The sequence below is a fragment of the Lonchura striata genome, chromosome 1 (assembly GCF_046129695.1).
Source record: "Lonchura striata isolate bLonStr1 chromosome 1, bLonStr1.mat, whole genome shotgun sequence".
NCBI lineage: Eukaryota > Metazoa > Chordata > Aves > Passeriformes > Estrildidae > Lonchura > Lonchura striata.
The window spans coordinates 59890064-59917528 of NC_134603.1; the positions used below are offsets into that span (position 1 = coordinate 59890064).

The 27465-nt window shown below is 42.5% G+C and overlaps 1 protein-coding gene across 6 annotated transcripts in view; it reads right to left on the reverse strand.

The window, feature by feature from the left end:
• Positions 1 to 3405: 3405 nt before the first annotated feature.
• Positions 3406 to 27465, reverse strand: part of RIPOR2 (RHO family interacting cell polarization regulator 2) — a 107174-nt gene continuing 83114 nt past the window's right edge. For 4 of the 6 annotated variants that reach the window (XM_021528657.3, XM_021528658.3, XM_021528656.3 and 1 more), the window contains exons 9-23: positions 25783 to 25826; positions 24721 to 24846; positions 23169 to 23317; positions 21965 to 22094; positions 21292 to 21438; positions 19218 to 19907; positions 16413 to 16597; positions 14492 to 14660; positions 12873 to 13008; positions 11838 to 11999; positions 10684 to 10842; positions 9459 to 9661; positions 7914 to 7997; positions 5940 to 6030; positions 3406 to 4809 (exon numbers count right to left, since the gene is read on the reverse strand). In XM_021528657.3, coding sequence (XP_021384332.1) covers positions 4709 to 4809; positions 5940 to 6030; positions 7914 to 7997; positions 9459 to 9661; positions 10684 to 10842; positions 11838 to 11999; positions 12873 to 13008; positions 14492 to 14660; positions 16413 to 16597; positions 19218 to 19907; positions 21292 to 21438; positions 21965 to 22094; positions 23169 to 23317; positions 24721 to 24846; positions 25783 to 25826 — 2576 coding nt within the window. In that variant the 3' untranslated portion in view covers positions 3406 to 4708. Of the gene's footprint in view, positions 4810 to 5939; positions 6031 to 7913; positions 7998 to 9458; positions 9662 to 10683; positions 10843 to 11837; positions 12000 to 12872; positions 13009 to 14491; positions 14661 to 15978; positions 16050 to 16412; positions 16598 to 19217; positions 19908 to 21291; positions 21439 to 21964; positions 22095 to 23168; positions 23318 to 24720; positions 24847 to 25782; positions 25827 to 27465 lie in introns of all 6 variants that reach the window. The other 2 variants (XM_021528660.3, XM_021528661.3) reach the window with 2 other exon arrangements.

The following is a 27465-nucleotide window of genomic DNA, read 5'->3' on the forward strand; positions in this document are numbered from 1 at the left end:
AGTTCAATTTAGTTTAAGTTGTTGATTGTATTAACTAATTTTTTTGGAGGTGGCTTTATTTTTGGACATCAGGCATATTTTATTTGCAGAGGCTGTAGAAGGGAAGAAGGGACTTCTGTGGCATGACTAGGAGACCAAAATGAGACAGCAAGTGCAGCTTTTCCACTGTTTCAGTTCCTGCTGTGTAAGCTGCTGTACTACAGGGGCTGTTGGAAGAGAACTGCCAGAGAGACAAATCCAGAATTTGTGTGCAGTATTTGCATCTGTGTTTATTTTTATGTCAATCAGGGGAATGCTTATTAGGTTTAAATCTTATGGTTTTTTTGGGATTGATTTTTATTTAAATAAAAGATGTGACAGTCTCTTGATATGCTGGATCCTTCTGTTGAAATAGAATGTGTACAAGTAAATCGTGGAAGTTCTGCAAATAGGCTGATGGGTGTGTTGCAGCATTTGGCCCACCTGTAATAGAGTAAATTCTTACATCAAAAAGGCATGTGCCACTTAGTAATACATACTAATGTTTTAAACCAAAACGACTATGGTTTTATTAAGTGCAATTTGTTAGCAGAGTGGATAGTTTGCTGTATAAACTGAAAAAACCTGTGATGCCCGAGAAGGCCAAGTGTGAGAGCCAAATGGCACCATAATAAAATCATTATACATGCTTTGTCACAGATGCATTGAACCTTGATCAAACACAGTGACTATGCCTGTTGTATCAGACATTAATGTATGGAAATGTTCTCAGCAGTTTTAGGATCCTGCAATAATTGCTGTTTAAAAGTATTCTGAAAGGATTGAGTATTGTTCTGAAAATTCCTGGCTGCTTTTATGAACTTGCATGCAGTAGCACTGTGCTACATATTAAGTCTAGGAACTTGGTATTTAGGTGCTAACATTTTGGAAAAGGTGTAGAAATTATACAGAAATTTGTTTGTGGTTAGTTCTTACAACCAGTATATAGGGAAACTCATTTGTCACTGTAACACAGTTATGTAGCAGCATTACTAAAGACAACCTTTACATCCAGCTAAGTTATAGAGAGAACATTCTATCTAGCACAATAAAATTATCAGTTCTGGAACCTAACTTGGAAAGAATGTGATTCTTTCCAAGGAGTCAAATGTGTTTGTGCTACCAGCATGTTGACTCCTTTTCACTGCAGAGGGTACAGACACAATCTTGTCTTTCACTGAGGCAGGCTCAGGCTGTGTGGAAGAGGGATGTATCTATGGTGTCTTAGCACTTCTCCCATAAAATGTGCATGTCTGAACAGGGCTGAATTTCATGCAAGAGCAGTGTGGGGAGGTGGGTCATTTGCAGGCATCACATGTTTCCAGAATGAGCAGCTGTGCAGGGACAAGCAAACCATGGGGCAGGGGGATTGTTTGTGTGGATTGTATGAGGAAGAATTCATAACTGGCTTACACTAAGGATTTTTTTTTTTGGCTAAGCACCCATTGTACTTAAGACAATGTGTGGAGAAATTAATTAGACCATAATAGCAACTTGTTTGGGCAGCTGAAACTCACTTGGTTTTTGGCACTGGATTGCTTATGTGAGGGCCTGCAGCATTGTCCTGTGTTCCACCTTATGGTGTGGCCTCTGCATAAGTAATGAAGTTAGTCATAGGTTATTTTTTGTTAAGAACATGTGATGCATATTCAGTTACTTTTCCTCAAGGGTCATCTCGGGTTGTTGTCAGAACTGGATTTGAGAATTTAATAAGATGTGCGAATTTTGCTAAGGCTGTGCTTTTCCAGCACTCCAATGCTCTTAAGTCTGAGTTGCATTGTCATCAATGGGTTTTTTTTCAGCAGAAAATGTTTATTGTGTTATTAATTTCTTTCCATTCCTCTAATAACACAAAGCAGTTTAGCAACTGATAATGGTGTTATGAGGAGCCTTAACTTGCTGCTGTTTGATGAACTGCTGGTAAATCCCTGTAATGAAATGTAATCAGTTGTGAGGACACATCTATCCTGCCTTTGGGGCACTGAAGCCATTTGTGCTGTGGATCCTTTCCTCCGGACAATCCCACTGCAAAGCAGGGAGCCATACCTAAGATACAGTATCTGGCAGTTGTTGACTGTTAATTTTGAAGTCCATATTAATGATAAGCATTATTTATAGAGTATACATTATACTGTATATATCACAGACTGCAGGATAGGGTGAAGCTGTAGAGTATAACCTTTTCTGAAGGTCTGATGGATATAACAGCCTGTATCTATAGTAGTATAGGGGTGCTACAGATTTCTATTTATGGGGCCAAATGCAGGGGTAGTAAAAACCACCACAGCATAAGGTAAGGATACCTTTACCACCAGATAACCCCTTTTCCCAGTATACTTCTAGTGAGCTGCCCATCTCTTCCATCTGCAATGCTGTTGAGCTACTTTGGCATGGGAACTTTTTCCTAACATACTTTCCTGGGGTGGCCCTGAGTTTTAAATCTGTTCAAGTAAGCCTGCTGCAGCCCTAAGAGCTTTTGTAATTACTGCTTGCTGCTTCCTTCTTTACAAGTCGGTAACCACGAGCCTTGTGATGCTCACCTCTGGTTTTTCCTACTCCACCAGGGAGTATGTCAGTGTGCCAGGAAAAGGCAGCATTGTCAGCTCTGCAAGCAAAAAAATGTACAAGCTATTAGACAAATAAATTGTTTGGTCATTTTTCTTTGCTTTCAGTTTTGGAAGCTTTTAAGGTCTGTTCACTTTGTCACAGCTGTCATGAATCCTGGTTATAATGGTGTAGCAGATCAGCTTTAGGTTAATAAAGTTCTCCAAGGGTGGCTTTAAACTACAGTGAGATGAGATAACACACTCCATCTGATGCAGTACCTCGGTATGTGAACTGCTCTCTGTTCTCTGTGGCTTTGGCTCCCTGCTCCATAGGCAGCTCTACATTCCCCAAGGTGTGTGCTGTAAGGCTGAATGTTTGAGAAGGGAAAATTAATGGAAGGAATGTCTGAGGAGAGCCAGTCTTCACAGAAGGGAGGAGTAATCAATGCAAGTTTGGTAACAACCCTGGAGCCTCTCCAGCACATTTTCTGGTAGTTCCTGTGGAGCCTTTCTTGGTAAGTATCTTGAATGATACACAAAACTGGCTTGCTCTGAACCTAGACTATGAGCCTGATAGTGAAGAGGCTGCTGATGGAAAGGGTGACTGTACATATGGACTGATGTGCTTAGTAATTAAAAATAATCTTTATTATAACTTAAATGTGATAGGAAATATGGTGAGTACAAATGCCAAAAAACTAAAAGAAAATTAAAAAAAAAATAGATACAAAAGGACACTGTGAAAGAATTCAACTGATGGGACTGGTGTAGTATAAAAACCATAACATGGCTATTTCACCTTCTGCAAAAAGAGTTTTATCCCTCAGTAAACAAGTAAGCATTTTGCACTGTACAAAATGTACTTCTTTAATTAAAGGAAGAATATATATATTTATAAATATACAGATATGTACATTCTTGTAACATTCACAGTAAAAAACAAAACAAAACAAATGACCCCTGCCTGCCAAAGTGTTTGGCTCACAAGGTTTCCTCTTGATGTGAACTGTTTGCAATATTTTCTATGTCATCTATGCAAATTTGGATACTTCAATTGACATCTAAATAGCATTTCATGCATAATGAACACAGTACAGGAACACTCTTCTGTTAAATTCTATTCACCTCTGTTAACTTAAGGCTTGTAATCAACAGTTTGAAGTACTCTCTTTCAACCTTGCAGTGCAGGGAGGGGAGATGCATTCATTTCCCCCTCTGTTTATTGCTGCCTCCAAGGTGCACTTGAGTTTGTTCTGTTCTTTATATTGAAATCACTCTATAGAAACTATGCTCCTCTAATTAGAATGTACCAAATCCAATCCTGCCTGCAACTTGCAGGACAAAATGGCTTTGGGGAAACGTGCAATTAGCAGTATTCACTCCTTCTTCTCAGAATAAATAAATGCACCTTACCTTTTCATTTAGCTTTCAGAAACCTACATGATTGTTTGATCCCCCTCAGAAATTGCTGGATTAATGATAGTTTGCTGCTGGAGGGCAAGAGAAGGGAATAAAAGACCAGTGTAGGCATTTAGAATGAGTCACCAAAGTGACACCTCCCAGGGTTCACATCATGCTGTTTCTCCAGGCAAAACTTGCAGAACTTTCCCTGTATTTCATTACCAAGACACAACTGAGAAAGCTGAGCAGCGTTTCCTGCCACTGGAGTGTTGCTGAGGACACTGCATGGCAGCAGACACTTCATTTGGGATTCAAGGGAAAACTTTGCATGCCTGCTCAGGTGGCCTCCTGAGTGTCCTTGTTAGATACGGTATCACACATCTCAAGCTCTCACAACAACTTCAAGGAAGTAAATGTAATAGGAAAATATATGGAGATGCCAAATTCTAAAAACCTCACAGAAGTCTATTGAGGCTGAATAACTGCAATTACATTATTTGTTTAGAATCAGTCAATAAAGTATTGTTCCTCAGCATCCAACTGTTCCATCATGAGCTGCAACAAGGAGCCAATAGGAATCCTTAAGCTGGATTTTAGATTTTGCTTTTCTTGAAGAAGTCTGTAAATTGCTACATTTTGGAACATTCTCATAGAATTTGTTAAAGTCTTCCTTTTGTTCCCCACACTAAAGTGCAGCTCCATCCTACTTTAATGCCTGTTAAATGTTACAGGTCCTTTTCCATCTAAAAAGCTGTGGCAGCTTCAGTTCCACGGCGGCTTCCAACTTTAACAAATTCCCGGGGAAATTTGTCCAGCTGTTCATATGCCAGTCTCCCATCTTCACCTGAATGCAAAATGATAAAGGATAATAATGTATTATGTAATTGCCCTAGAACATTTAAAATACTGGATTCTCTGCTGTTAGGATGTTCTGATTGGCCAGCAACTCATACCCCTTCTTAAACTTTATCTTGTTAGAAGTTATTTCAGAAATTATTTGGAAAAATTCAACATGCTCTGTATGTTCAAATTATTATTTTTTTTAATTTCCCATGTAGCTTCTTTGGTTATCTAAAGCCAAACAGTAGCAGATGTGGCTTGTATGATGAGGTGACAATATCTGCACATTTGTACTGAATGACCTATTGTGCTTGTCAAGGTCTCAGCTGCTGCTGTGATGTACTTGAGGTAAATTATATTTATCCACTTCAACCTTGGAAAATATAAAGTTTATGCACCTCCCACTTCCTGGCACTTTAAAGAAGTGAGTCTATCCACATCATTACTTCTATACTGCTGAAAATGAGGAAGCAGTATGTTTGCTAAATATTGTGTCTTTCAACCCCTTTTTCCTTAGCTACTGCCATCTATATGCACTTTCATGAAGATGGTATTGAGCCTAATGTGTTGAACTGGCAATTAGGAGCCAAAAATGGTCTCTGTATGTTGTCTAGAAGAATGGCAGAACAATCAGAGTTTTCAAGTGTCACTGGGCTAGTTGTTTTATAACCTGAGCAATAACATGTCCAACAGCAGACTGAATTCCTGCTGAAGTGGTGAATGGAAGAGAGTATATTTGAAGGGTTTGCATAATTAAAATAAGACAAGGATACCTTCCCCGTGGAGTAGAAATTCATGCCTAGCCAAAAGGCCAGAAAATCACAATTTTTCCATGCCACTGAAGTACTGGTGCTCAGAAACTGTGCAGATTAATTATCAATTATTTCTGTTTCTCAACTTCTTCTTTGCTATCCTTTTTACTACTTCCCCCTCCAGACTCACACAATTCAATTTCTCTCTTTTTTGCTCATTTTCAAAATGAATTATTTTTAAGAATCTCTATTTTCTGACTTGTTTAAGTCACTCTGTAAAGTTTCCTTCAATTTACAGTCTCACATTTACATAGTTCAGGTGTCTCACATGCTGCTCTGTTAAAAAATAAAATTAAATACTGCTCTAAACCAGGCAACTCACCAAGGGAGAGCAGGGTTTCAGATGCCACTTTTCTGATCTCTTCATTGTCAGACTGGCAGAGCGTGACCAGCATTTTAATGCTCTCAGTAGCCTGGGAAGTGCAAAGAGAACTTGCATTAGCACCACACAGGACACACAGGTTTTTCCACAACCTTGCATGCAAATAGTAACCATCCTCTGCACTGTCCTTCCCACTCCAAGAAAAGGGCTTTGGTGGAGACAGGAGGAATGGGGTTTCCCTGAGGGGAAGCATTTGGAGGAGGTGTATTTTCTGCTGCTGGCATGGACCCTTTCCAATTTCCCTACTCTATACATTACATACATAAGTCTGCCAGAGCAGCTGTGTCTGCCACTTCTGACTGTAGGATAGGTGATGGGCTGTGGACCAAGGCCATAAAATGCCAAGGTAAGGGTACAGCAGGGAAATGAACAGGAGACAGGTGTCTAGAAAATGGGTTTCCTATAAAGCATGACAAGCCTCTGCTCACCGATATTTGCAGACTTCTGCCTTGCCTCTCCTATTTTGGGAAGAAAGCAAGGAATAATCCTGTTCTGTGATACAAAAATGTCAGGTCTTTTGGGAGAGCAGCTGTCATAGTGCCTCTGGTTGGCTATTTAATACTACAAGAGCGATGAGTGAAAGGAAGAGCAGGTACTACCCCAGTGTGACACCTGGAAGAGACACTGATCCACGGAGTCAGTATTGTTTGAGCCCTGTCAATCCATGGGGCACAAGGTCTGGTCTGCATGCTCTGAAAGAGGGCCAGAGCCATTGAATCTCACCACTTGTCTTCAGTGTGGCCACTTGTGCGTGACTCGGGGTAAGGCTGCATAGGTGACTGCAGCTCAAATGCTTGTCAGTGATGGAGCCAGAGCAACACAGAGCTTGCTGCCATCTGAAAAACCCCTCAGAGATTCAGTGGGCCCTTGTGCAACTGATTAAACTGGCCCTGGGTTACCCCATCCACAGCCACCTACTCACTGTAGCATTTCCATCTCTGAAGTAATAACTTCCAGCTTCAGCTTTATCACTGAAGATTCCAAACAATGATACTTTTCCTCAATAGCTTTTTTCCCCAGCCATTCTCACTATTCAAGACTCACTGAAGCCACACTCTTCAATTAAATTTATCTAGCTCCAGTTCCCACCACTGGTTCCTAGTCTGAGTTTTCCTGAGCAATCAAAAACCCCACTGCAACCCCAGGCAGCAGAGGTATAATGTCCCTCAGCATTGCCTCTCAGGGATGCCTGCTAGCTTCTCATTTAAGGGAAAGGTTTTTCATATTTAAACAATACTGGATTATGTGTTAGATGGCATCAGTTGTGACTGGGATGAAGTTATAGTTTAGAGATTAGAGGGAGAAATAGTCAGTCTAAAGTGCATCAGTCCCATGAAACACATTTTTTGCCCCAGTGTCCCATGCCAGCTAGGCTTGGTGGCTGCTGTCTCCCATGGTTCTATACAACCAAAACAAAAGTGCATTTTCCCATCCTGTCATAGGCTGGAGTGCAAAGATGGTACCAGATGCTAGCTGAAGCTGTAGTGCCCAGATGTACCAGTTATTTGTCACAAAACAAGATGTGATCTCTCCTTTCTGCTACTGCAGTTCACATGCATTTGAGCTAATTTTATCCTGGGAAAGCATTTTTTTTATCCTTCTCAGTCAGTAATTTACAGATTAACTTTTTCTTTTTTCTCTGTGATGTGGAACTGAGTCTCCTGAAGTCAATATGAGGGGGAGGAAAAGATGTTATGCAAAAGACATAATTTTGCCAAGGTCACAGAGGCCAGGTGTTTGTGGTTCAGAAGGTTCTAAACCATTCCCTTTATCTGAAAAAGGATGGAGCACAGCAACCCAAAACAAAAACACTACCGCTGTTGTTACTGCAATTTCTCTTTTGCTGTTTGTACCTATCAGATGTCCTTTCTATAAAGCAAAGCCAAGCACCACAATGTATTCCTTGTCTCTTACCTTGAGGTATCTTAGAGCCAAGCAAGCTGCTTTCTGCAGCTGGAGGTTGGGCTGGGTTAGTGCTTCACAGTAATAAATCAAGGCCTGAAAACAGATAAAGAAGAATAGCATTGAAAATACCTGTGCCTCCACAGAGAAGGGTGGAGCATGGAGGTATTGCTACCCTGTTAAAGGGAGAGCAATTGCAGCCTGCCTCCCTGACAGTGAGCATGTGGGATGGCACAGCGTGGCATAACTCCCTACAGCAGATCTAGGCCAGACCACTGGTCACAGATCAGCAGTCTCAGGCCAGCTTTTGGGGAGGAGAAGTTCATGTTAAAGTGAGATGCACTATCTGGCATCTTTGAAGGCCTTTCACCATATATCACCAAAGAGCTTTGAATGGGCCTTGGAGTCTAGTATCTCAAGAGGTGGCCCTTGTGATGGTCTCTTTAATGTAGGGATAATAATGAACTCATTGGTATAGACCCCAGGGAGACTTAAAATAATGATTACTATGTCAACATGAGCTGCTAGACCATTTTACTGCTTGACCTTAGAAATTAGTAGCTACTACAGAGCAGCAAATCTCAGCAGCACTCAGCTGTACAGTGAATTCATCTGCAGCATAAGGCTGCATAATACCCTCACAGAAGCCACTCCTTGGTCCTTCCTGCAGGCAGTGGACCAGGTATCACCTACACATGCTGCCTGTTCCAGGAGAAGGTTATATTTGCCTTGAGATGCTGCCACCAGGAAACTGGGGATGGGAGAAGGATGGTATGAAATACCAAAAGGCCGCAAAAATGGAAGATGAAGTGGGAGGGCAAACAAAAAGGGGACTGGATTGATAGACAGGAGAAGCAAAGACTTTTTCTCTTCCCTCTGCCTTCCTTCTGCCACTCTTCCTCTTCCAGCTGCTTTTTCTTTTGCTCTTTCCTGACAGAGAACAAGATTAATAGTAGGCAAAGGTCTGCCATGAAAGGGCAGGAGCCAATCTCTAATTTCTTCTTCCTCCTCCTTCTCCCCTCTATTTAATTCCTGTGTTTAACCTGGCCCTGTTTGTTGCATTTGGTATCAGAGATAGACTCAAATCTTAATTCTCATAGCTGAGCTGTGCTTGCCCAAGGCAGTCCATCCCCTTTGGAAATGGTGGGAAGTCCCAAAGCTGGCAAACTCCTTTGGGGGAAAAAAATCTGAGACCTAGGTCTTTGCATGTTGGTGATGCTGGGGACTATTACCTTGAAGCCTTGGACTGAAGCCAAGTCTGAGACAGGGGAGAAGAAATGCTGATGTGTGTAAGATAGCTGGAGAGCACAGCACCCAGTAAGTATTTGCAGTTTTGATTGGTACCTGTTTAGTGTAATGACAGGTAGAAGCAGACTGGCATAAAGATGGAAACAGACCTGCACATGTGCAGAAAAATTAGACAGGCTATTCCTCTGGATCACTTTAAATCAAGCTTGGATCAGTTATTTTATATGCACAGATATTTAAGATATACAGTTAGAAAAAAGTCATGATGACACAGGTCTCTCATGCAAAAGGTGATTTTCTGCCACTTACCTTCTCCCTGAAGTGCCTGTTTTCTGCAGTTGCTGTCAGAAGTGATGCCACAGTCTCACTGACTTCATTTTTATTTTCATTGAGAAGTAAAGCCAAAGCTCTTAAAACTTCCTGCTGTGGTGGAAGGTTATTGGAGTTTATTTTGGACACATTTTGCTGCAGTTTTCCGTCTTTCACTGACTGCAGCACCTGAACCACAGATGCTGGAAGTGCAAAAAAAAGATCCATGTTACTTTATCCTCTCAGTACTTTGGATTGATCCTTTTCCCACTAGCAATTGTTGATTTATATTACACACACTGAGGATATGAAAATATTCCCTTCTGAGCAACTGCAGCATGTCGGTGTGTTTGCATGTCTGCATGGGGAATTGTCTGGGCTTTAAGCTGGGCCAGTTTCTCAGACATTCTTCAAGTGAGGAGATGAGTAGATGGGCCAAAGTACAGCACTTAGGCCTACCCAGAGCTAAAGGCACACCTGTCAAAACTCTCTGCTTTGTGCTGGAAGATGGGAATTCTCACTCTTAGTATTGAAACCAAATATCCTGGCTAGTGTATTGACTTTCAGAGCATCTTTGTGAGAGCTTTTCCTGGGTAGACTGATGTCTGCCAACAAGAGCTAGGGCTAATATATTTCAGAGGTAAGTTGAAATACCATTTTGCTTCCAGGCTTTTGAGCAAAAGCTCCCTCGTTTGCCCAAATAAAAAGGAAAATTAGGCAAGATTCCTCAAACTCCATCTCAAATAGAGAAGAAAACTTGGCTTGCCAGGGACTGCAGTTCAGCACACTTTGTGCAGCATCTGCTTCTCTCTTTAGGTCTTGGTGGCAGGGCCTGCAAAACCCTGAGGTGCTGTGATGCTTTGGTCCCTGAGAATTGCTCAGCACTTCAGAAGGTGTCTCCATAACAGGTCATGAAAGACCAAGACATCATCCAAACTGTAGGCACAGAAAACTTCCCTGAACTTGGGCTCAGCCCACCACCATCAGCCATTCCCTGAAAAACAGTGCTTTCCAAAACAGTTTTTTTCCATTTGAATATGGAAATAGGAATGACTGAGAGTCTATCTGCATCAGCTCCTTTCCCTTGACACATACAACAGTTCAGGGGCATTCACTCAATAGCCAGGACATTTCTTTGTCTCTTTTGTAAAAACCAGCCTCAGGGCTGAACTCAGAAAGACAGGGAGGTGCTCCCTAACCAGCCAGTGGAATTTTTACACCCTACCTTCTTTTGCAAGCTGCAGCAAATAGCTTCCAAGGTCATTGACACTGTGGCTGGCAAAGTAGTCGTAATACTGAAAGACAGTGATGGTCTCGGAGGACATGCTGGAGTAGAGGACAGGCTCCGTCCGGTCCAGGATCTGAGACACCAGGATCCTGAATACTGCAGGCAGCCATGGACAAAGGGACAGGTTAGTGAGGGCAAAAGCTGCTGGCAAAATTATGCAGTCCACTTCAAAACTGGAAAGAAAGAACCTCATCTGCAAGGCCAGGTACTTCCCAATGTTTCTAAACTCAGCTGTGGTTAGGTTAGAAGCTGGACAGGCCTTCTCCCTGTCTGGGTCTCATTGTCAGAGAATATCTTTGTAAGGATGAACCTCTGCCAGTTTATAGATGACTAGTACATCTTCCTGTGCAATCAACAGAGCATCATTTCTGCCTAAACAATATCCTGAATTGTAAACCCCTCTCCATATGCACTGCCTGCTATATCCCCACAGTGCCACTGAGGCAGGATTTGGCTTTGCTATTTTTCATGTTCCTGCAGTAGTGTGGCATGCAGAAAGCTAGTCTGAGGCACTGCCTGTGAGAGCTGTACCATGGAGCAGGAAGGAGAACACTGCCCTGTGCAGGCATCCACAGTGCAGGTGGCCACACCTGGGCAAATCAGCCTCCATCCCCATTCTGTCCAAGGGAGAGCTAGTCAGTATTGCTGGAGTTTGAGATGTGCTACATCCCATGCAAGATAAAAACCTGTGCTCAGACAAACTCACTTGAATGTGGATTAGTTTCATTCCAGTGCACTGTAATGGGGTGTGGGAATTATACAAACATACAAAATTAAGTGCAAGGGTTCCTGATTCACTGAATCACTTACAAATCTATATTTGGCAATAGACTTTCTTTCTGGTTAGCTCATAAACCTTAAAATAGTATTTTATTTTCTGTCAACCTCACCTTTTTTTTTTTTTTTTTTTTTTTTTTTTTTTTTTTTCATTATTTGAGGCCAAAAGTGTTTGAAGAGTTATAGCATTAGTTTTCAGCTGAGATCTTGGAACCGTGGCCAAACAGATCTCCAAGGGGTTGGAAAACAAAGCTCACTACACAACTGTTATCCATTTTGATGGCTGCCACATTTTTTTTCTCAGAAGTTTGTACCTGTTTCTGCAAGTCCTGGACACTCCTCATTCACAGTGGTGGCAAAATTGATATCCAACTGTTTCATCATCTTGTCTGCAGAGGTGTGATACACTCCTGAAGGGCCAGTACACTTCATCCAGAAAGCCAGCAGTGACAGCTTCTTGTGGAACTCTGGAATTGCTGAGGAAGACAAAATGAATGGTGAAACAAAGCCATGCTGGAAGTATCAGTTTTGAAAAGAAGGTAAGAATGGGTCTCAGGGAGACCTAGCAAACATCTCACCCTATCCTGTTTGCTGGGTCTCCCTGAGCCATTACCTTCACCCCAGGTTTGTAACATGTTTTTTCTGTTTCCCATGGTAATGTGAGAAAATTTACTCCTGATCCAGTTCTCAGCATCGATGCCTCTTCCTTTTAAATAGCACAAAATACTAGGGGAGCAGCACAAATGGTCTGCACAAGTTTGGTCCCTGTCCTAGCACTACACTTTGACTTCAAGTAAGTCATTCAATTTTTGCCTCAACTTTCTGATATAGTAAATACAGCTTGTAGTATTTACCTATCCTGCCAGAGTGTACATGAGGGTAACTATGTATTTGTCAAACTCTTCCAAGTATTAAAACAGATGCTAAAAGAAAAATAACTAAGAAGTTCTCCATAGAGATGAATAAAAATGAAATGTTCAAGAAGTTGTATTATGCCTCTGATATTGTAATGTAAATCCTGCCTTTCCTCAGAAAAGAAAGGTGGAAGAATAATTTGCGTCTTCAGAGGTGGAAGTATCCCCACTCCATAACACCAATGACATCTGTCCATCTTCTGCACATCAAGCTGTGTAAGATGTCCTTTCTCTTCTCACCTGCATATTTCTGGATACCGGTGCTGAGGACAGATGTAGGTGACACCTGCCTTGACTGCTGCACCTTCTGGTGACCCTGAGCCAGCCCTCACTACAGTGGCCTCTCCTGCACTGCTGGTGAGATCTGCACAGCAATTATTTCAGCAGACACACATGTCCAGGCAAATCCTTGTCAGAAGGAAAGCTGTTTCTTACCATCAGTAAGAGAGGTGATATTTCCCAAGTTCTCAGTGCTGATCTCCGCAATATTCTCCATCACAAGGATCTGCCTGGACAGTTTATCCAGAAGGTCTCTTGTCACAAATGGTGTTTTACTGGAGAACACAATTTGCTGGTGAAGACAAATGGGAAGAGAAAAAAAGGAGTCATTGAACCAAAAAGAAATCCAGCCTCACACAAAAAAAAAGAAAACAACCCCAAAAAAACCAACTCCAAAACACCTGAGGTGCAATGACAAATTTCATTGCCTCAAACCACAGGATCTCCTTAACTTAAAGAATTTTTTTGTTGTTGGATATTTTTTGGTCCTAGTTGATAAGCATCATTGCTTGTACCTTCAATATCTACATCCCTATCCAGACACCTGAGTATCCAAGTAACCATTTGTAAATCAGAAAAGTAATTTCTGATTTACACACTCCACAAAGCTAAAGAAACCCATCACCACAAGATTTAAAGCCAGGCAAGAATATTGGTCTGGCTTTCACACAACATGGGCCATAGACTTTGAGGACAACCCTGCATAAAGAAAGACCACATGTTGCTCTTTCTCCACTCCATTTCAGCTTTGATCAATTACTTTGGTGCCTTTATTAATTTTATTAATTAATTAATCCTTGCTAATACTCCCTACTGCTGATATCTGTATATTCTTCAGCAGTCTACATAAATAATGTTCATATCAAATCTGTTTTGTGTGTGGATATGGTTCAAGTTTACCTCGCTCAGCTGCATATTTACTGTATACTCTTATATTGAAACCAAAAAAATCTCCCTTTTTCTCATAGTTGTGAGTCAGCAGAGTTTTCAGCTCAGCACAAAGGGTGCTGGAATCAGGCTCACGCTCTATGGCTTCAATGAGCCTTTGGGAAAATAAAGCTAATTATATCTAAGATGGAAGAGTAAAATAATTGTGAAGAGGAAGTTGCAGCATGTTTTGATTTGTCAGGAAAACCCTGATGACCTCACTTACTGGATGTTTAAATTCACATTTGCTGTGCATGGGCTCTGGAAAAAAAAAAAAACTACAGAAAAAACCCTCTAGTTGTGAGCATGAACTGACAATTTTGATGCCCCAGGGGGGCTGTCTCATGCTGCCTTCACTGTGCCTGTTGCAGACAGAGTCTCTGCCCCACATGCAAAAATTCATCTCTGCTCTTGAATCTGCAGGCTCATCTGGGGCTCTGTTAAGCAGGGAGACAGGGTTCCTGTTTTACCTCTGAAGACACAGGCTGCTTTAACTGGGAACTGACTCCCCTGAGGACACCCCAGCAAAGCCAGCAGGAGTTTGTAACCCAGAGCAGGGGATGCCCCTGTGTCCCACTGCCCTGCTCCTCAGCCCTCCTGGGCAGCTTGTGCCAAGCATCCCATAGTTCCCATGTCAGGTCTGCTCCAAAACAGACCAGGATGGAAACGATGGAGGCACCTCTGGCTGGGGTCAGGGTGCCACCACCCAACTCCAGCATGGTGTCTGTCCCAGCCCTGCGCTCCCAGTGCCTCGCAGGAGCAGGGCTGACCCTGCCAGCCTGCTCGTACCCATGCTGCAGGCAGGAATGATTTTAGAATAAATGCCACAAATGAGGCTGGGCTGGTACCTGAATGAGCTGGGTGCAATACTGCAAGTGCTTAACTATGGTTATATCGAGGCTGTCGTTGCCTGTGGTCAGGGGCAGAGGGCTGCCAGCCACGCTGGTGCCCACGCCCGTGTCCTCGGTGAGAGCTTCGCTCAGGTGGCCTCTGGCTTCTGGGTGTTCTGTCCTGTAACTGGGGAGGAGGCAGGGAGGAGGAGGTCAGTGCAGGGCCAACAGCTGCCACAACAGACACACACCCACACCCACTAACCCACTCACACACAAGTGATGAGCAAAGAGCACGGCAGAAGAGCTGAAAGCGCACAGAAACCTGGTGATGGGCACATCATATCACACAGGAGCAGGGCTGCCCTGCCTGGGTACAGGAGGGACATGCCCATCTAGGGGACAGATCTGTCCCCTCACTGGCCTGCCTTGAGTGATGTGATGCCCTCAACAGCAAGATTTGTCGTGGTTAGTTCCCTTGGTGGTGACAGCTTTCTTCCATCTGTGATGAATCACCTGCCCAGTCACTCTGGATTAAGAACCATGACAATTTGTACCTTCCCAAGCACTGAGCTGCTAGAACAGCTCTGTGCTTTCAGAGTCCTCCTGCTGTCAAATTTAAGGCTCATTGCAGAAGGAAAGGAAAACCACTGCTGAATTAAGAGACATGATGTTTTCATATGCAGTTTTAGACACAATGTGTACAGCTTACTTTGCCAATAGTTTCTGCAAGTGTAGAGCTAGTCTTACTGGGTTTATTATTTCCAATATTGTCTTGCTGCACAAATGATCCTCCCTGTGTTTAAATGCAAAGCCTGAGGTCAGTCCCCAGATGGCAAGTGTGTTTGGCTGCAAGTTCAGAAGTTTCAACACTTGCAATCTTTACACTGAGTCACACACTTACATATCTAAAAATGGAAGTGGGAATCTGCACTGTCTGGGGATGAGCCAGAGGGGGAAAAAAGCAATTTTAATTTCTATTTTAACTGGTTGAAGCTAGATCCTTAAATCAGCACAGACTGGACTGAGGTCAGAGTGCCAGTTTAGCAAACAACACAATTTCCCAATTTTTTTTTCCCACCAAGTCTTATTCTCGAATGAGGACATGAGATGATGGGAACTGCACGGTGGTTGCTCGTTGCACTCAAATTGCTTTAAGCAAGCTATGAGTAGTATAGCTCCCTGGTTGGAAAGCACAGGCAGGGAGGGAAGGGTGTTCCTTCCTTTTTTTCCAGCTCTAGTGCCGCTTACGTGCCTGCTGGGCATCGTGTCAGCTCAAAGAAGGCAAACATGCTTTTAAGATCTAATGATTGAAGCACAGCATCTTAAAGTCACACAACAATGGCAGGCCACGGCACAACACCACAGCTTTTTTGTTTTCCATTTTTTTTCTTTTTTTTTTTTTTCCCCTCAGAAAGACCAAAAGTGATGAAAGAAGGGCAGGTAACACGCAGGGCCATGAACAGAGTACCAATCACCACTCTTACATTCCAAAGGCAACCTACATCATGCTGCTTAAATCTGGCCCTGTGTTATTGTTACTGACAAGCTTAATCCACTGCAAAGACTCATTCGGCTAGAGAGAAAAGACAAAGGGAGGGGGGAAAAACCACAGAGGAATTAGTAATTACATCCAAGGAAAGCCAGGTCCAAACCTATGTCAAGGAAGAGGCTCTGCCAGTATTGGTGTCAGCCTAATTTAATTTTTACCCTTCTCCTTTGGAGGACAGATTGCATATATTTGAACAGAGAAAAAAAAAACGGTCCTGGAAACTAAAGATTTTGTATGCAGCAGCCATGGGGAGCCCTCTGACCCTAAAACTCATCAAGGATTAGTCAGTCTTCCTTGAATAAATTGTGCACCAGGATCCCCTGTTAGTGACAAAGAGCCAGGGTGTCAGTTTGGCGTAAGCACAGCTGGCAGGTACTACAAACTTACCTATTCTTCTCAATCTCAGTATCTGAAAATACTGAGTCTGCACCTCCTCCACCATTACAAACCTCCACACCACCACCATCCTCATCATCAAAGTCAGAGGTGTTCAGGAAATCAAAGCTTTCTAAAGCACTTTCAACTGTTAGACTTAAACTGGAGGACCTGCTTCGGCTTACTGCTGGCTTGCACTGCAAAGGCAGAACGAACCAATGAAAACCCCAGATATTAGCTACTATAAGAAAGATAAGAAAAAAAAAATGATAAAGCTTAAAACTTCAAATTCTTAATTTTATTTTTAAAACTTCATTTTATTGGGTGTTTCATTTCAAGCCTTCATATTCATAGCATATACAATCAAAGCCTGAGAACTGGGGAAAAGCCTTTTATTCCTGCTCCCTTCCTCATGCTACCCACTCTCTTCCCCAGAGAAAAACCCTCAAAGGCAAAATTCAACACATTTTATAGAAATGAGAAGAATCCCAGTTTCGCAGCTCTCGGCATTTTCCAAAATGAATGATGGGAATTAATGCAATGGAAGTTGAAAGGGGAAGGCACATTCCTTAATTGCTGTGCTAGCTACAGAAGCCAATTTATACATATCCAATGGCACTACCTGATTTATTCCAGACGTTACTCTAACAGACCTTAGCCAGGAATGAATTTCATCCCATAGCTGCACATTTATTAACGGAATGAGAGGAGTTTTGTGGCCTTTGAAGCCAAATGGATTATCAAGGAAAAGCCAATAAGGCATCAGATTCCTCAGTGACAGAGAAAGGCAGTATTGTAACTCAGATATTAACAGTGCTAGCGAGAGGGGGGAAACTATCCCCACCTCACTGCAGGGAAGAAATGCAAAGGAAACTTTGCTGTTGCTGTAGGAAGTATTAAATACTCTGGCCCCATGTGGAAATTGATCCACGTGTCCACAGAATTGCTTCCAGGGTCATTCTGAAGGATCAGATGTAACTTGAGGAATCATCTCCAGTGGTTGGCGCAATGACTTCAGCATCTTTCACACCATGTGAATATTTGATCAGAAACAGTCATGAGCCACTGGTGCCATTACACAGGCCATATCCTCCAGTCCCAAGCAGGAGCCATGACTTTGTCTCAGCTCACAGAAAAATGCATTGGCCTCTGAGGAGTTCAGATCCAGCACCAGCTGCTCTAGAGCTGAAAGGAGCTGGAGTTCTGTTTGTAATTTGTTTGCACACAATATTAATGGTCACACATTTGCACTTAGGATGTTTGAGTCCTTAAACTGACTGTACAGTCAACAGCTGATCAAACACACTTCCCAACACATCTGTGACAAGGATGAGCTGTATCCTTCTTCTTGTGCAGCACAAATGGATTCAGCCTACATTTCCTTCAGAGCTTGGTAGTGTAGCTTCTTCAAGCAAACGCAAACAGCAACATGTGGGCCATTTTCTCTGCTCATCCAATATGGCCAAGAAAGATTTCTTCATCCACAGCTGGATTCCAGCTCAACCCTTCTGCATGAGGAGCCCATGCAGCCCTTTTTTGCATGGTTGCTAGTGATGCTGAGTGCCAGTATGCAAACTGATCAATAGGTGACATCCAGACTTCAACAGATCTGAAGAGGTGTCCATCTCAAGTGTGCAGGAATCCTGCCTGCACACGTCCATCCTCTCAGCCCCCATCCCATGTCTGTCTGTTTGTAACTTCTGATCAAAGCAGCCTAAATAAACAGTGTCTATTGTCTTTCTGCCCTTTGGATAGTTGGCCTCTTGTACCAAGTTAGAAAATAATAGTAATGATACCTTTGCCTGTTTGAACCTCTCTAGGAATAAATAATGCAAGGAATGGGGGCTGCAGGCTGTCAAAAAAAGCACTTAACTTGGGAAAGTACCATGCAATGGAAATAAGGAGGTTAACAAAGTTTCTTTGTAAAAAGATAATGCAGAAGAGTAAATAATTCCCTGCTTCCTCCTCAGCCAAGTTTTTTGAATTATGAGGCTTAAATGACCAGCAGACCAACTTGCATATGAATATGAAGCATTTGAAATGATTATTTCCCATACAATATTGTTTGCAGAGTAATGTGTCATGAATTGTTATTCATTGGGGGGGGGGATACTAGTAACAGTGACCCACAGTAAACATAGTAACAACATACATGCAAACCCCCTTTCTTCTAATTTTTAATATTATCCTCTGCATCTTGATGTAATGACAGGATGTCTCTCATTATGAAAATGGATGAGGGAAAAAGGAAAAGACCATGCCTAGATGACATGGGGACTTCAGTGACACTTGTGCTTCTAAATCCCTTTGGCCATTTAGAAAATTCAGCTTCTATGGCTACAAAGTCTGATCCTCAGCTAGTGTCGTTTTGCACAGCTCTATGGAGTTCAGGGGCAGCATGCTAAAGTACACCCATTGAGGATGTGACTCACAGATTTCAAAGGCAGAAGTTTGCCTATATTTGATCCCCAGTATGGCACGAACAATGGGTTCACAAGAGGTGATTCACAATGGTTCACAAAGCGTTCAGAGAAGGGTATAATTTAATTACCCTTCTGTCATAGCACCTTTTTCTCTTTCCCCCAGGTTTTGATAAAAGATCTGTTGCTTGAGGACACAAGGCTATGATAAGCACATTGCTGACAAAAGTTTAAAAATGCAACATTGTCAAAGGATGCTCCAAGCAGGAGCAAATCTACTGCTACCAGGGAAGTTTACAATTCTCCAGAAAGCTTACTTTGATGTTTGCGAGGCAGGCAAGGACATTCTACCTGCTCAGATTTTCTTTAGGGTAGCATTTTCTGAAAATGTACTCACTTTTAGGATGTCATCTAGATGCATCACTTCTTGATCCAGGTCCTGAAACTCTTTATACTGCTCTTTATGTGGCTCAAGAGCTAAGAGAAGCCCTTGCAAGGCTTCCTCAATGCTTCCATCGAGATAAGACTTATATCCTTCTGATTCCCCACTAATGGATCCCTCACACGGCAGCCTCTCTGGGGTCAGAGGTGTCTCTGCTGATGTAAGCCTTTTGACCAGCTGCTTTGTGATGTTGCCCTCATAGGTATCCAGCTCCACAGGCTTGAGTTCTGAACCTTCATCCGTGTCCTGCAGGAGAGACACCGGGACACTCGTTTCTACAAAGACACGATCGCTCCCAGCATCAGAGATCTTTTGGCAAACTTCAGGAGCCGCCCTCGGGGTGTTCTTGTTCTCAGCCCCCGCTCCCTCTCCGTGGGACAGCAGGTCCTTTGGCTCAGCAACAGAGTCTCTGCGGGAGTCGCTGCTGCTACAGTCCAGGCTTGAGCTCTGGGAGGACTCCAGGGCTCGGTGCTGGGTGGGGGTCGCAGTGATGTCGGGGCTGGAGCTGACATGAGCAGACGAGGACTCTGCTGAGTTGGCGGGGGGCACGGCGGCTTCGTAAGGCAGGTCACCAAAAGTGAAGGAGAGAGGCCGCTTCTCAGTGGCCGCTGTCCCATTTTCAAAGACATCATCTGGCAAATTTGACTGAAAAGATAATAGGGAGAAAATGTTTTTCATGCAGCATGGGAAAGAGGAAAAAAATAACAGCATGTGCCCAGGAAAGAAAAAGGCGAGGAAAAAGATTAAAGAAGCATTCAAGACTTGAGAGATGGAAAAAATATTTCAAATCAAACTTCCACTTTCATCTGGCACAGCTCCTCAATTTCACCATGAAAACTTCTGGAAAACCTGGGCTCTGCATGTCCCTGCTAAATAGAAAGCTCTAGGAAATTATCTCCAGAGAGAGTCATGAATTCTGTTCACCCTACCATGTTCTAGTGCTCACCCTACTCTGTTGTCTCAAACAGCATTTCCAGTGCACTGCTCTAATTCCTGTACCTTGTCTCTTTTTAATGGAATTGTACATAAGCCACCTTGTCTGCATTTTCCTACTCATTACAGACTTCTGTTCTACTTATTTTCTGACTTCTAAAGTAGCAATCGTAAAATGTAACACAGTTTGCTCCAAAAGTTTCTCTAGTGTCATGGTGGTTAAGGAGTGATAGTACTGTGCCATTTATTTTTATTCAATGTCCTGCATTTGGCATGGATGTCTGTAACAATTGTTGACCTAGAACTATATCCTGTCCAGCATGAGTTTCTGCTGAAATGAGTCAGCAAAATGGGTGGTGTATTGAGCAGGACACGGATCATTTAAGAAGCAAAACCAACCTATGCAGACCCCAGACTTATCAGGGCAGATATATATATATGTTCATCTCTGACTGACATGTGGGGAAAAATCTCTATAGGAGTCACAACCTGCCTATCTAACCTACAGACCTTGCTTTGTTATGTGGCCAGCTCACAGAAATGCATGGCACAGATGGAAGGCAACTACTATTTTGCTGACAATTTGCTGGAAAGAACTGTAGGCATCCACATGTTGTTAAGCTTAAGGTTTAATAGTACAAAACCTGAATTTTTTTTTCTAGTACTATTAGCAGCTTTTTCTCCCTAGACATAATCATAGTCAAAGGTTTATTTCTTCTCTCCCTGGACATGGGTATGCTTTTAGTTTTTAAAAGTAAGTGCTTTCAGTATGCTTTTAGTAACTGAAAGTCATGTTACTAGGCAAATGTAGAGCATCAATCAGTGTAGCAGGTAATTTTTAAGAACACTGTTGGCATGTACTCCTGCCCTGCTCTCTGCCCACAGATAGTTGACTTGTGATCATTATCTCTGTAGAAACCAAGAGGAATTTTGATTTAATGCAAGCTGCATGGGCTCACAGTTATGTCCTGCCCTCTAATCAGTCAGCAAAATGAGCGAGTTGCAAGAGAGAGCAACACATGAAAAGCATGCGTGGGAATGGAAATGCCACACGGGAACTGAAAAAATCCTTCACCAAACAAAAACCAAGACTCACATATAGCTCTAGCCCTGCTTTTGGGCTTAGCCTGAGCGATGGCAGGTCACTAAAAGAGCGACTGCGACGAAGCTTGTCAAAGAAAGTGTCTTGAAGAGCATCTAAGATTGTCAACTTTGGCCTGTCTTGCAGGGGATGCAGCCATTTCTTCCACAGTTGAAGCAAAGAGGGTGTGAGGAAGGGCAAGTTAAATGAATGCTTTGTAGCAGAGCACTAAATTACAGGCATGGGATGTAGTTAATCTCTGTACAGATGGCCTGATTAAGCATTCAGAATTTGATTCATGCAAAATGTAGGAACACCCTGTGAATATCTTCAGTACAGGGGCAAATTTTATCACAGGATACTTAAAAATACTTGTGCTATAATGGTTGTTTAATTACTGTTGCAATATGAAAACACATTTTTTAAAGATTATTCAAGCATCACAGCAGTCAGGCAGGAAGGATAGGTATGCATTAATTGGCCACATAGTTTCAAAGATGCCAAGATCATAGTCACCTTCTTTTAGGATTAGCAGCTAGGAATGCACTTGCTTTATAAGTATTTGTAAGGGTAACCTGCTGGAACCAGGGAAAAAAAAGCTTAGACATGTAAAGCAACGAAATGTTTGCAGTGTTTGGACTGCTCTTAGGTTTCTCATTACATAAACACAAAGCCAAACAGCGCTTACAAAGAATGAGTGGTCCTTGAAGGTTGGTGTTTCAGGAGTGCCTTGGCTGTACATGGACATTCTCCTCTGGAGAGCAGATGCCTTGCTCACATTTCCTGTGGATGGGGTCAAGTCTTCAACATCAAAGGGGCTATGGATACACAAGCAAGAGGGGAGAAAATAAAAGGTTGTTAGGCTGAGCAAGAGGCACTTTCAGGTCCATAGAAAGCATTTTTGAAAGGGCTGTTTATTAGCACATCAAAACCCAGAGGTAGCAAGTTTTTAAACTGAAGTGTTTAAAGAAAATGTTGTTAATTAGACAGCAGTCTCAGAAGTGTGGTTTTCGGTTCTGATAAAAGTGTTCCCTCAGAAATTATTTATGCAGTGTAGTCTGATGTTATTCTTCTCACATGAAAAGTATTCTTGCATTTGAGTTGCCAAGTGTCACACATACTAATGAGAAAGGTGCTCAACTATTAATAGAGCTGTTGCATTATAAAGGAAACCAGGAGCTGTTATTGCTGGCTTCATGTTTATTGCATTACAAGAAACAGCACACATGATTTGTAACAAGTTAAATGCATCAGTGCTTCTTCAGAAATGACATTTACTTATTTCATAAAAATGCAGTGAGAATTTGGTTTGTATCCTTAGGCTACCAGTTCACCTATGCTGACCAATGTGAATAGAAAACACCAAGAGATTTCCCATCACTCTTCTGGTGTATGAAGTCCTTAAAAGCCAGCATTTCAAGATGGGCCAGCTCCTGAACTTTGTTATGCTAGTGTAAATCCATAAAATTATTTTTTAAAAATATCATATATATATTAAAATTATAAATAAATATAATATATACATATACATATAAGCACTCAGTTATATCCCATTTTTAAGCCCTGAAAGAAGCTTAAGGCAATTCTGAGATCTATCATCACTAAGCAGTTCCTATATCTTGTAATGCCAGTACATACCAAACTTAATTTAACAGCTGAAACTAGGCACAACCCTCTTTACCCCAGGAAAAGCAGGCAAAGTGTGGCTGACCATGAACTGTTTCTCATACACCAAACTCAGGCCACAGTTCCTTCACAATCTTCCTCAGCAGGGAAAAATATGGTGATAACAACCCACATGGATGAACCATTTTTCTTTGGTTGAAGTTTTACAGCTGATTGATCATTGATTGATTGATCGATTGACCAACTGACCAACGAGTTCTACTTACTACCAGGTGATCTCAAGGTTCAGCTTTACTGTGCCAAGATCATTAATGTCTACTGCAACCACCTGAGGCCGAGCTGCAAACAGGTCTTTTGTCTCACAGGTTACACTTCCCACGAGGATATGAGTAGCAAGCCCTTTAACTTCTGTGACCTGTAAGAGACAAGAACAGGATACTTAGGACCACAAAAGGCATTGCAATTCTTAATCCCAAGATAATAGTTTTGATTGTCTGGCCTGGTCCCCTTGCCAAAAAAGCTTCTAAAATATGATTGTCTGTTGCATTACTTAAGGAAAAAAAATTAGGGTTTGGTGGTGGTTTTGTTTTGTTTTTTTTTTAGGAAATGCATAGTTGCATATGACCATGATTCCATGTTTTCTTTATGTATTTTATAGGAGTGTCAGAAGAGGACAGACATCCTGGCTCAGACCAAGGAGCTGTCTAGTATTGTACTTGATCTCTTGCACTAATGACAACCAGAGCCCAAGGGAAGACTGAGAAGAGGGAAGCCAAAGAGTGTCTCAGCAGTTGACAAATTCCTGACTGGGAATCTCCTGATGTAACTTGCCTAATTAATAATTCCCAGAAGAGCTCTCTTCCAGGTATTTCTCTCTCGTAACTCTGAAGCCATGTAATAGTTTGCACTGAGGATAGCCTTTGGTGAGGACTTCCACAGATCTACTGTTGAGGAACCACCTCTGTGTATGTTGTTACAGCAGGAATAGAGTACTATTCATACGTAGTGATATATTTGCCTGGGAATTCAGAGTGACAGTTCTATATGCAGCTCCTACACAAACCAGCCTTTGGCTGTTTGCTTGAAAGTCAGTTTTTGAGCCTTTTATGTGAAAGTGTTTGGACAGAGTCCAAAAAGGGAAAAGAATATACACATTAACCTTAATAATACTGGGATTCTTGTGTGCTATAAAAAGGGGTTCTCTCCTAACTTTCCACCTTAAACCTGTGGGTTAGATTGAGGAGACTGATTCACCATGTGTCACAACTTGCCTTTCATTGAAAACCTACTGTTTCATGTGTCTGGGATTATTTTGGTTGTGGGTTTTGTAATCACCTGCATTTTTTTTCATAAAGTTTTTGCAGTGTCTAAGTGGGCCATTTCCCCTAAGACTTTCAGAACATTCTTCTATTTAAGCTTCCTAACCAGGGACATCTGGAATGGTTTCTAGCAGCGATTTCTAGACAGAGGCCAGAGAATGGGTATCTTTAGGTTGAAGTCTTGTTGGAAAGAAAGCATATGGACTTCCAGCCAGAAGAAAACTGTGTTTGGATGCTAGGGGCAATGGAGAGATGGAACAGTGATGGAAAGACTCCAGTTTGGGAAGAAAATCTCTCCCACAGCTCTCACAAACTGATTAATCTTGTGGTATCTAAACTGGACCACACTACAGCACTTAAGTATATGTGTCAGAAATACTAAATATGGCTCATTTCTAAAGAGTTTAATGATCTGTTTCTGTGGTTTTGCTGATAGTGCATGAGAAAGCAGGTTCTTGACTCCTGCCTTGCTTGCAGGCAAAGGAGTCGACATGCATACCTTAATGGAGATCAGTCCAACAATGAGAGGGAGGAAAACCATCTCTTCTCCATCCCAGCTTTGCTTGCCATTCACTTCTATCTTGCCTTTCAGTTTCCAGCGCTGGCGACCGTAACGCATGAAAATCTAAAAAAAAAAAAGTCCTTATTTTCTTGAGAAATCTGCTTTCACGATGTACAAATATCAGAAACAGAACTGGGCAAAGGGTCTGAGAAAGGTTGAAAGAGTTAGGTGGTGTAGGTGCTTCTCTTCCACTTCCCATCGAGTCAGAAGGAAAATTCAACTGGAGGATCTCTATCTCTCAGCTCTCCTAATTGCTCCTCTCAGTAGTGGACCCCTCACCCAAGTTTTTAACTTCATGTATCTTGTTGACTCATAACAAAGCTGCAAGACATTTAATTCCATTTACAGGGAAAACATCAGGGCAAGGAAGATATGGGAGGGCAGGATGAAAGCACCCGTGGTCTATCCTAACACGTCCAACTTGCTGGTGAGCTTCAGCCATTCCCCATGAGAGATCTCCCCAGCTGTGAGTTTTGGTTGTCTGATGGAAATGAACGCCATCCATAGTGCAGTAACCCAATTTGAAGCATCAAGAGCTTGAAGACCACTTTGGGCCAGCTGGACCTGCACCAACTAAATGACCCACAGAGGAAGCAGGAGTGAGAGCAGCAGGAGTCATTTGTCACAGGGAATGGGTGTGGGAACAAATGAATCTATGGTCTAGGCAGCTAGGAAGTTCTGGTTGGAGGGATCCACTATCAATCCACTACAAATTTCTTGTATGTCTGGCAGAGCTGGAGGTTTTTCTTTTAATCCACCTCTAATTAACACACTCCTGATGATCTCTACTGAAACACCGCAATGACCAGAGATCCTGACGCAGCCTCCCAGCAGGTAACACTGGGTCTTAAGCAATGGTTATTCAGTTATCCTCTCTGCCACTTAGCTCTGTGATGAAGTAGAGCCTATGCATTCAGTAAAGGGTGCTTGCAAGGATGTAAAAAGCAGCAGAGGTATGCCTTCTTTTGCTATTTAATAAACAAACTCATGCAGACATACCTCGTATTGATCACCTGGGCAGAGCCGAGCGAATCCAGCCAGACCTGAGAAAGAAAGACACAGAGAGGCTGTGGGAGGGCCTGGGCTGCCAGGTGTGGCTGAGCCCAGAAGTGGGGTGCAGTGGGGTGCCTAGGGCCACACTTGGCAAAAGAGAGCAACACTCTCCTGCAGCCCCCCAGCTGCTGTTTATATCCCCCCTCTTACTACTGCCTGTGCACCCTCCAAACCAAGACAACCCACCATCTTAATTTTCTTCTTTATTTTGTGTAAAATTCACTGGGCTGTGGTTTCTTGCACATGGAATATTTACACCTTCCAGCTTTTTTCCCTATTAGACCCTAAAGTTTCCTTTTCTATAGTAACTATAGAAAAAGGAGAAACAGCTTCCTGACATCATCTGGCTTCAGACACTCAGCTGAGAGCCCTTCCCATGGTGAGGTGTAGGCGAGCTGCTGATCCCCCTGTATGCTGCTCAGCACTGACTGACCAAGCTCCATGCTTCAACACAGATTCCTTTTTAGTACATCTTCAGGGAGACACAGCAAGCAACAGGGGCTCCTTCTGCTTGGCATTTCCATAACATTATCATTCCCATAATAGCTGAGTGTCTTTCAATAATATGTGCATCACAAAATATGACTGACATCTGTAATACCAGTTCAATAGCATTTTTTCCCCAGAGTGAGAGAAGTAGCACAGCAAAGCACTTGTGATCTATGTTTGGTTTGGGGATTTTTTTAAGGTAGGACATAACAATGCTATTTTTATATCAGCACTGTGCATATGAAATGAAGTTTCCTGAGGCTCCACACTGAAATCCAAGGGGAATTACCACCCCTCTCCTGGCCTGCTGACCTGCTTTTCTACAGGATTCCACTGGTTGTTTTTCCCACAGAGGGAGCTTCTCCTTTCTCACGGATTCCCCTCCATATGTAGCCATTGAACTTGTTTTGGTATGAAAACTTACCCAGCTTTGCCTGTGTGAGCCTAAATCTATGCCTCTAGTGTTGCAGTGCCCATAGAAACCATCTTGAGGCCACATACACATTCTGTGGCAGAGAAAGGATGCCCCAATGGAACACACAGGGGTGTGTTAAAATCACAGCAACTGTGAGGAGTGCTAGTGCTGGCTGTATTTGCAGGGATGACTTCATCCTGCTAGTTGTACTGTAGGAGCAACTCAATCCCTGCATGCAGTCATAGACTGTCACTGTGATCTGCTTATCTGTCTCTTCCACATCTTTGACCAGAAAATAGTTTTATTTGCTCATCTTAGTGTTCAGCAGAACAGAGAGGGCCTTGCACAGAGCTCATATTACCAATTCCTTTCTAATTTCTTTACTGTTTATTAATAATTTAAGATTACTAGTACTCCACCACTGCTTCTCTCTCCTGAGGCATGCTTTTATAAGTGAATTTGATCTCTCCTGAGACACATCACCATGTAAGGAAAATAAAAGGTCCCTTTTTTGCCCAGTGAATGGAGTGGTTGGGTGAGGAAACTCCAGCTAAAAACTCCATATGGATGTTTAGGTCTCTGAGCTGTTTTTTCAGCCAGGCTGGCCAAGTCTTTTCAGAATGATGAAGAGGAGGCTAAATGCAGACTTGACATAAGGCCATAAGTACTTTGACAGGAAACAAGTTTCTGCTGACTGAATGGCTTTTGAGGACTAAAAAAATGGC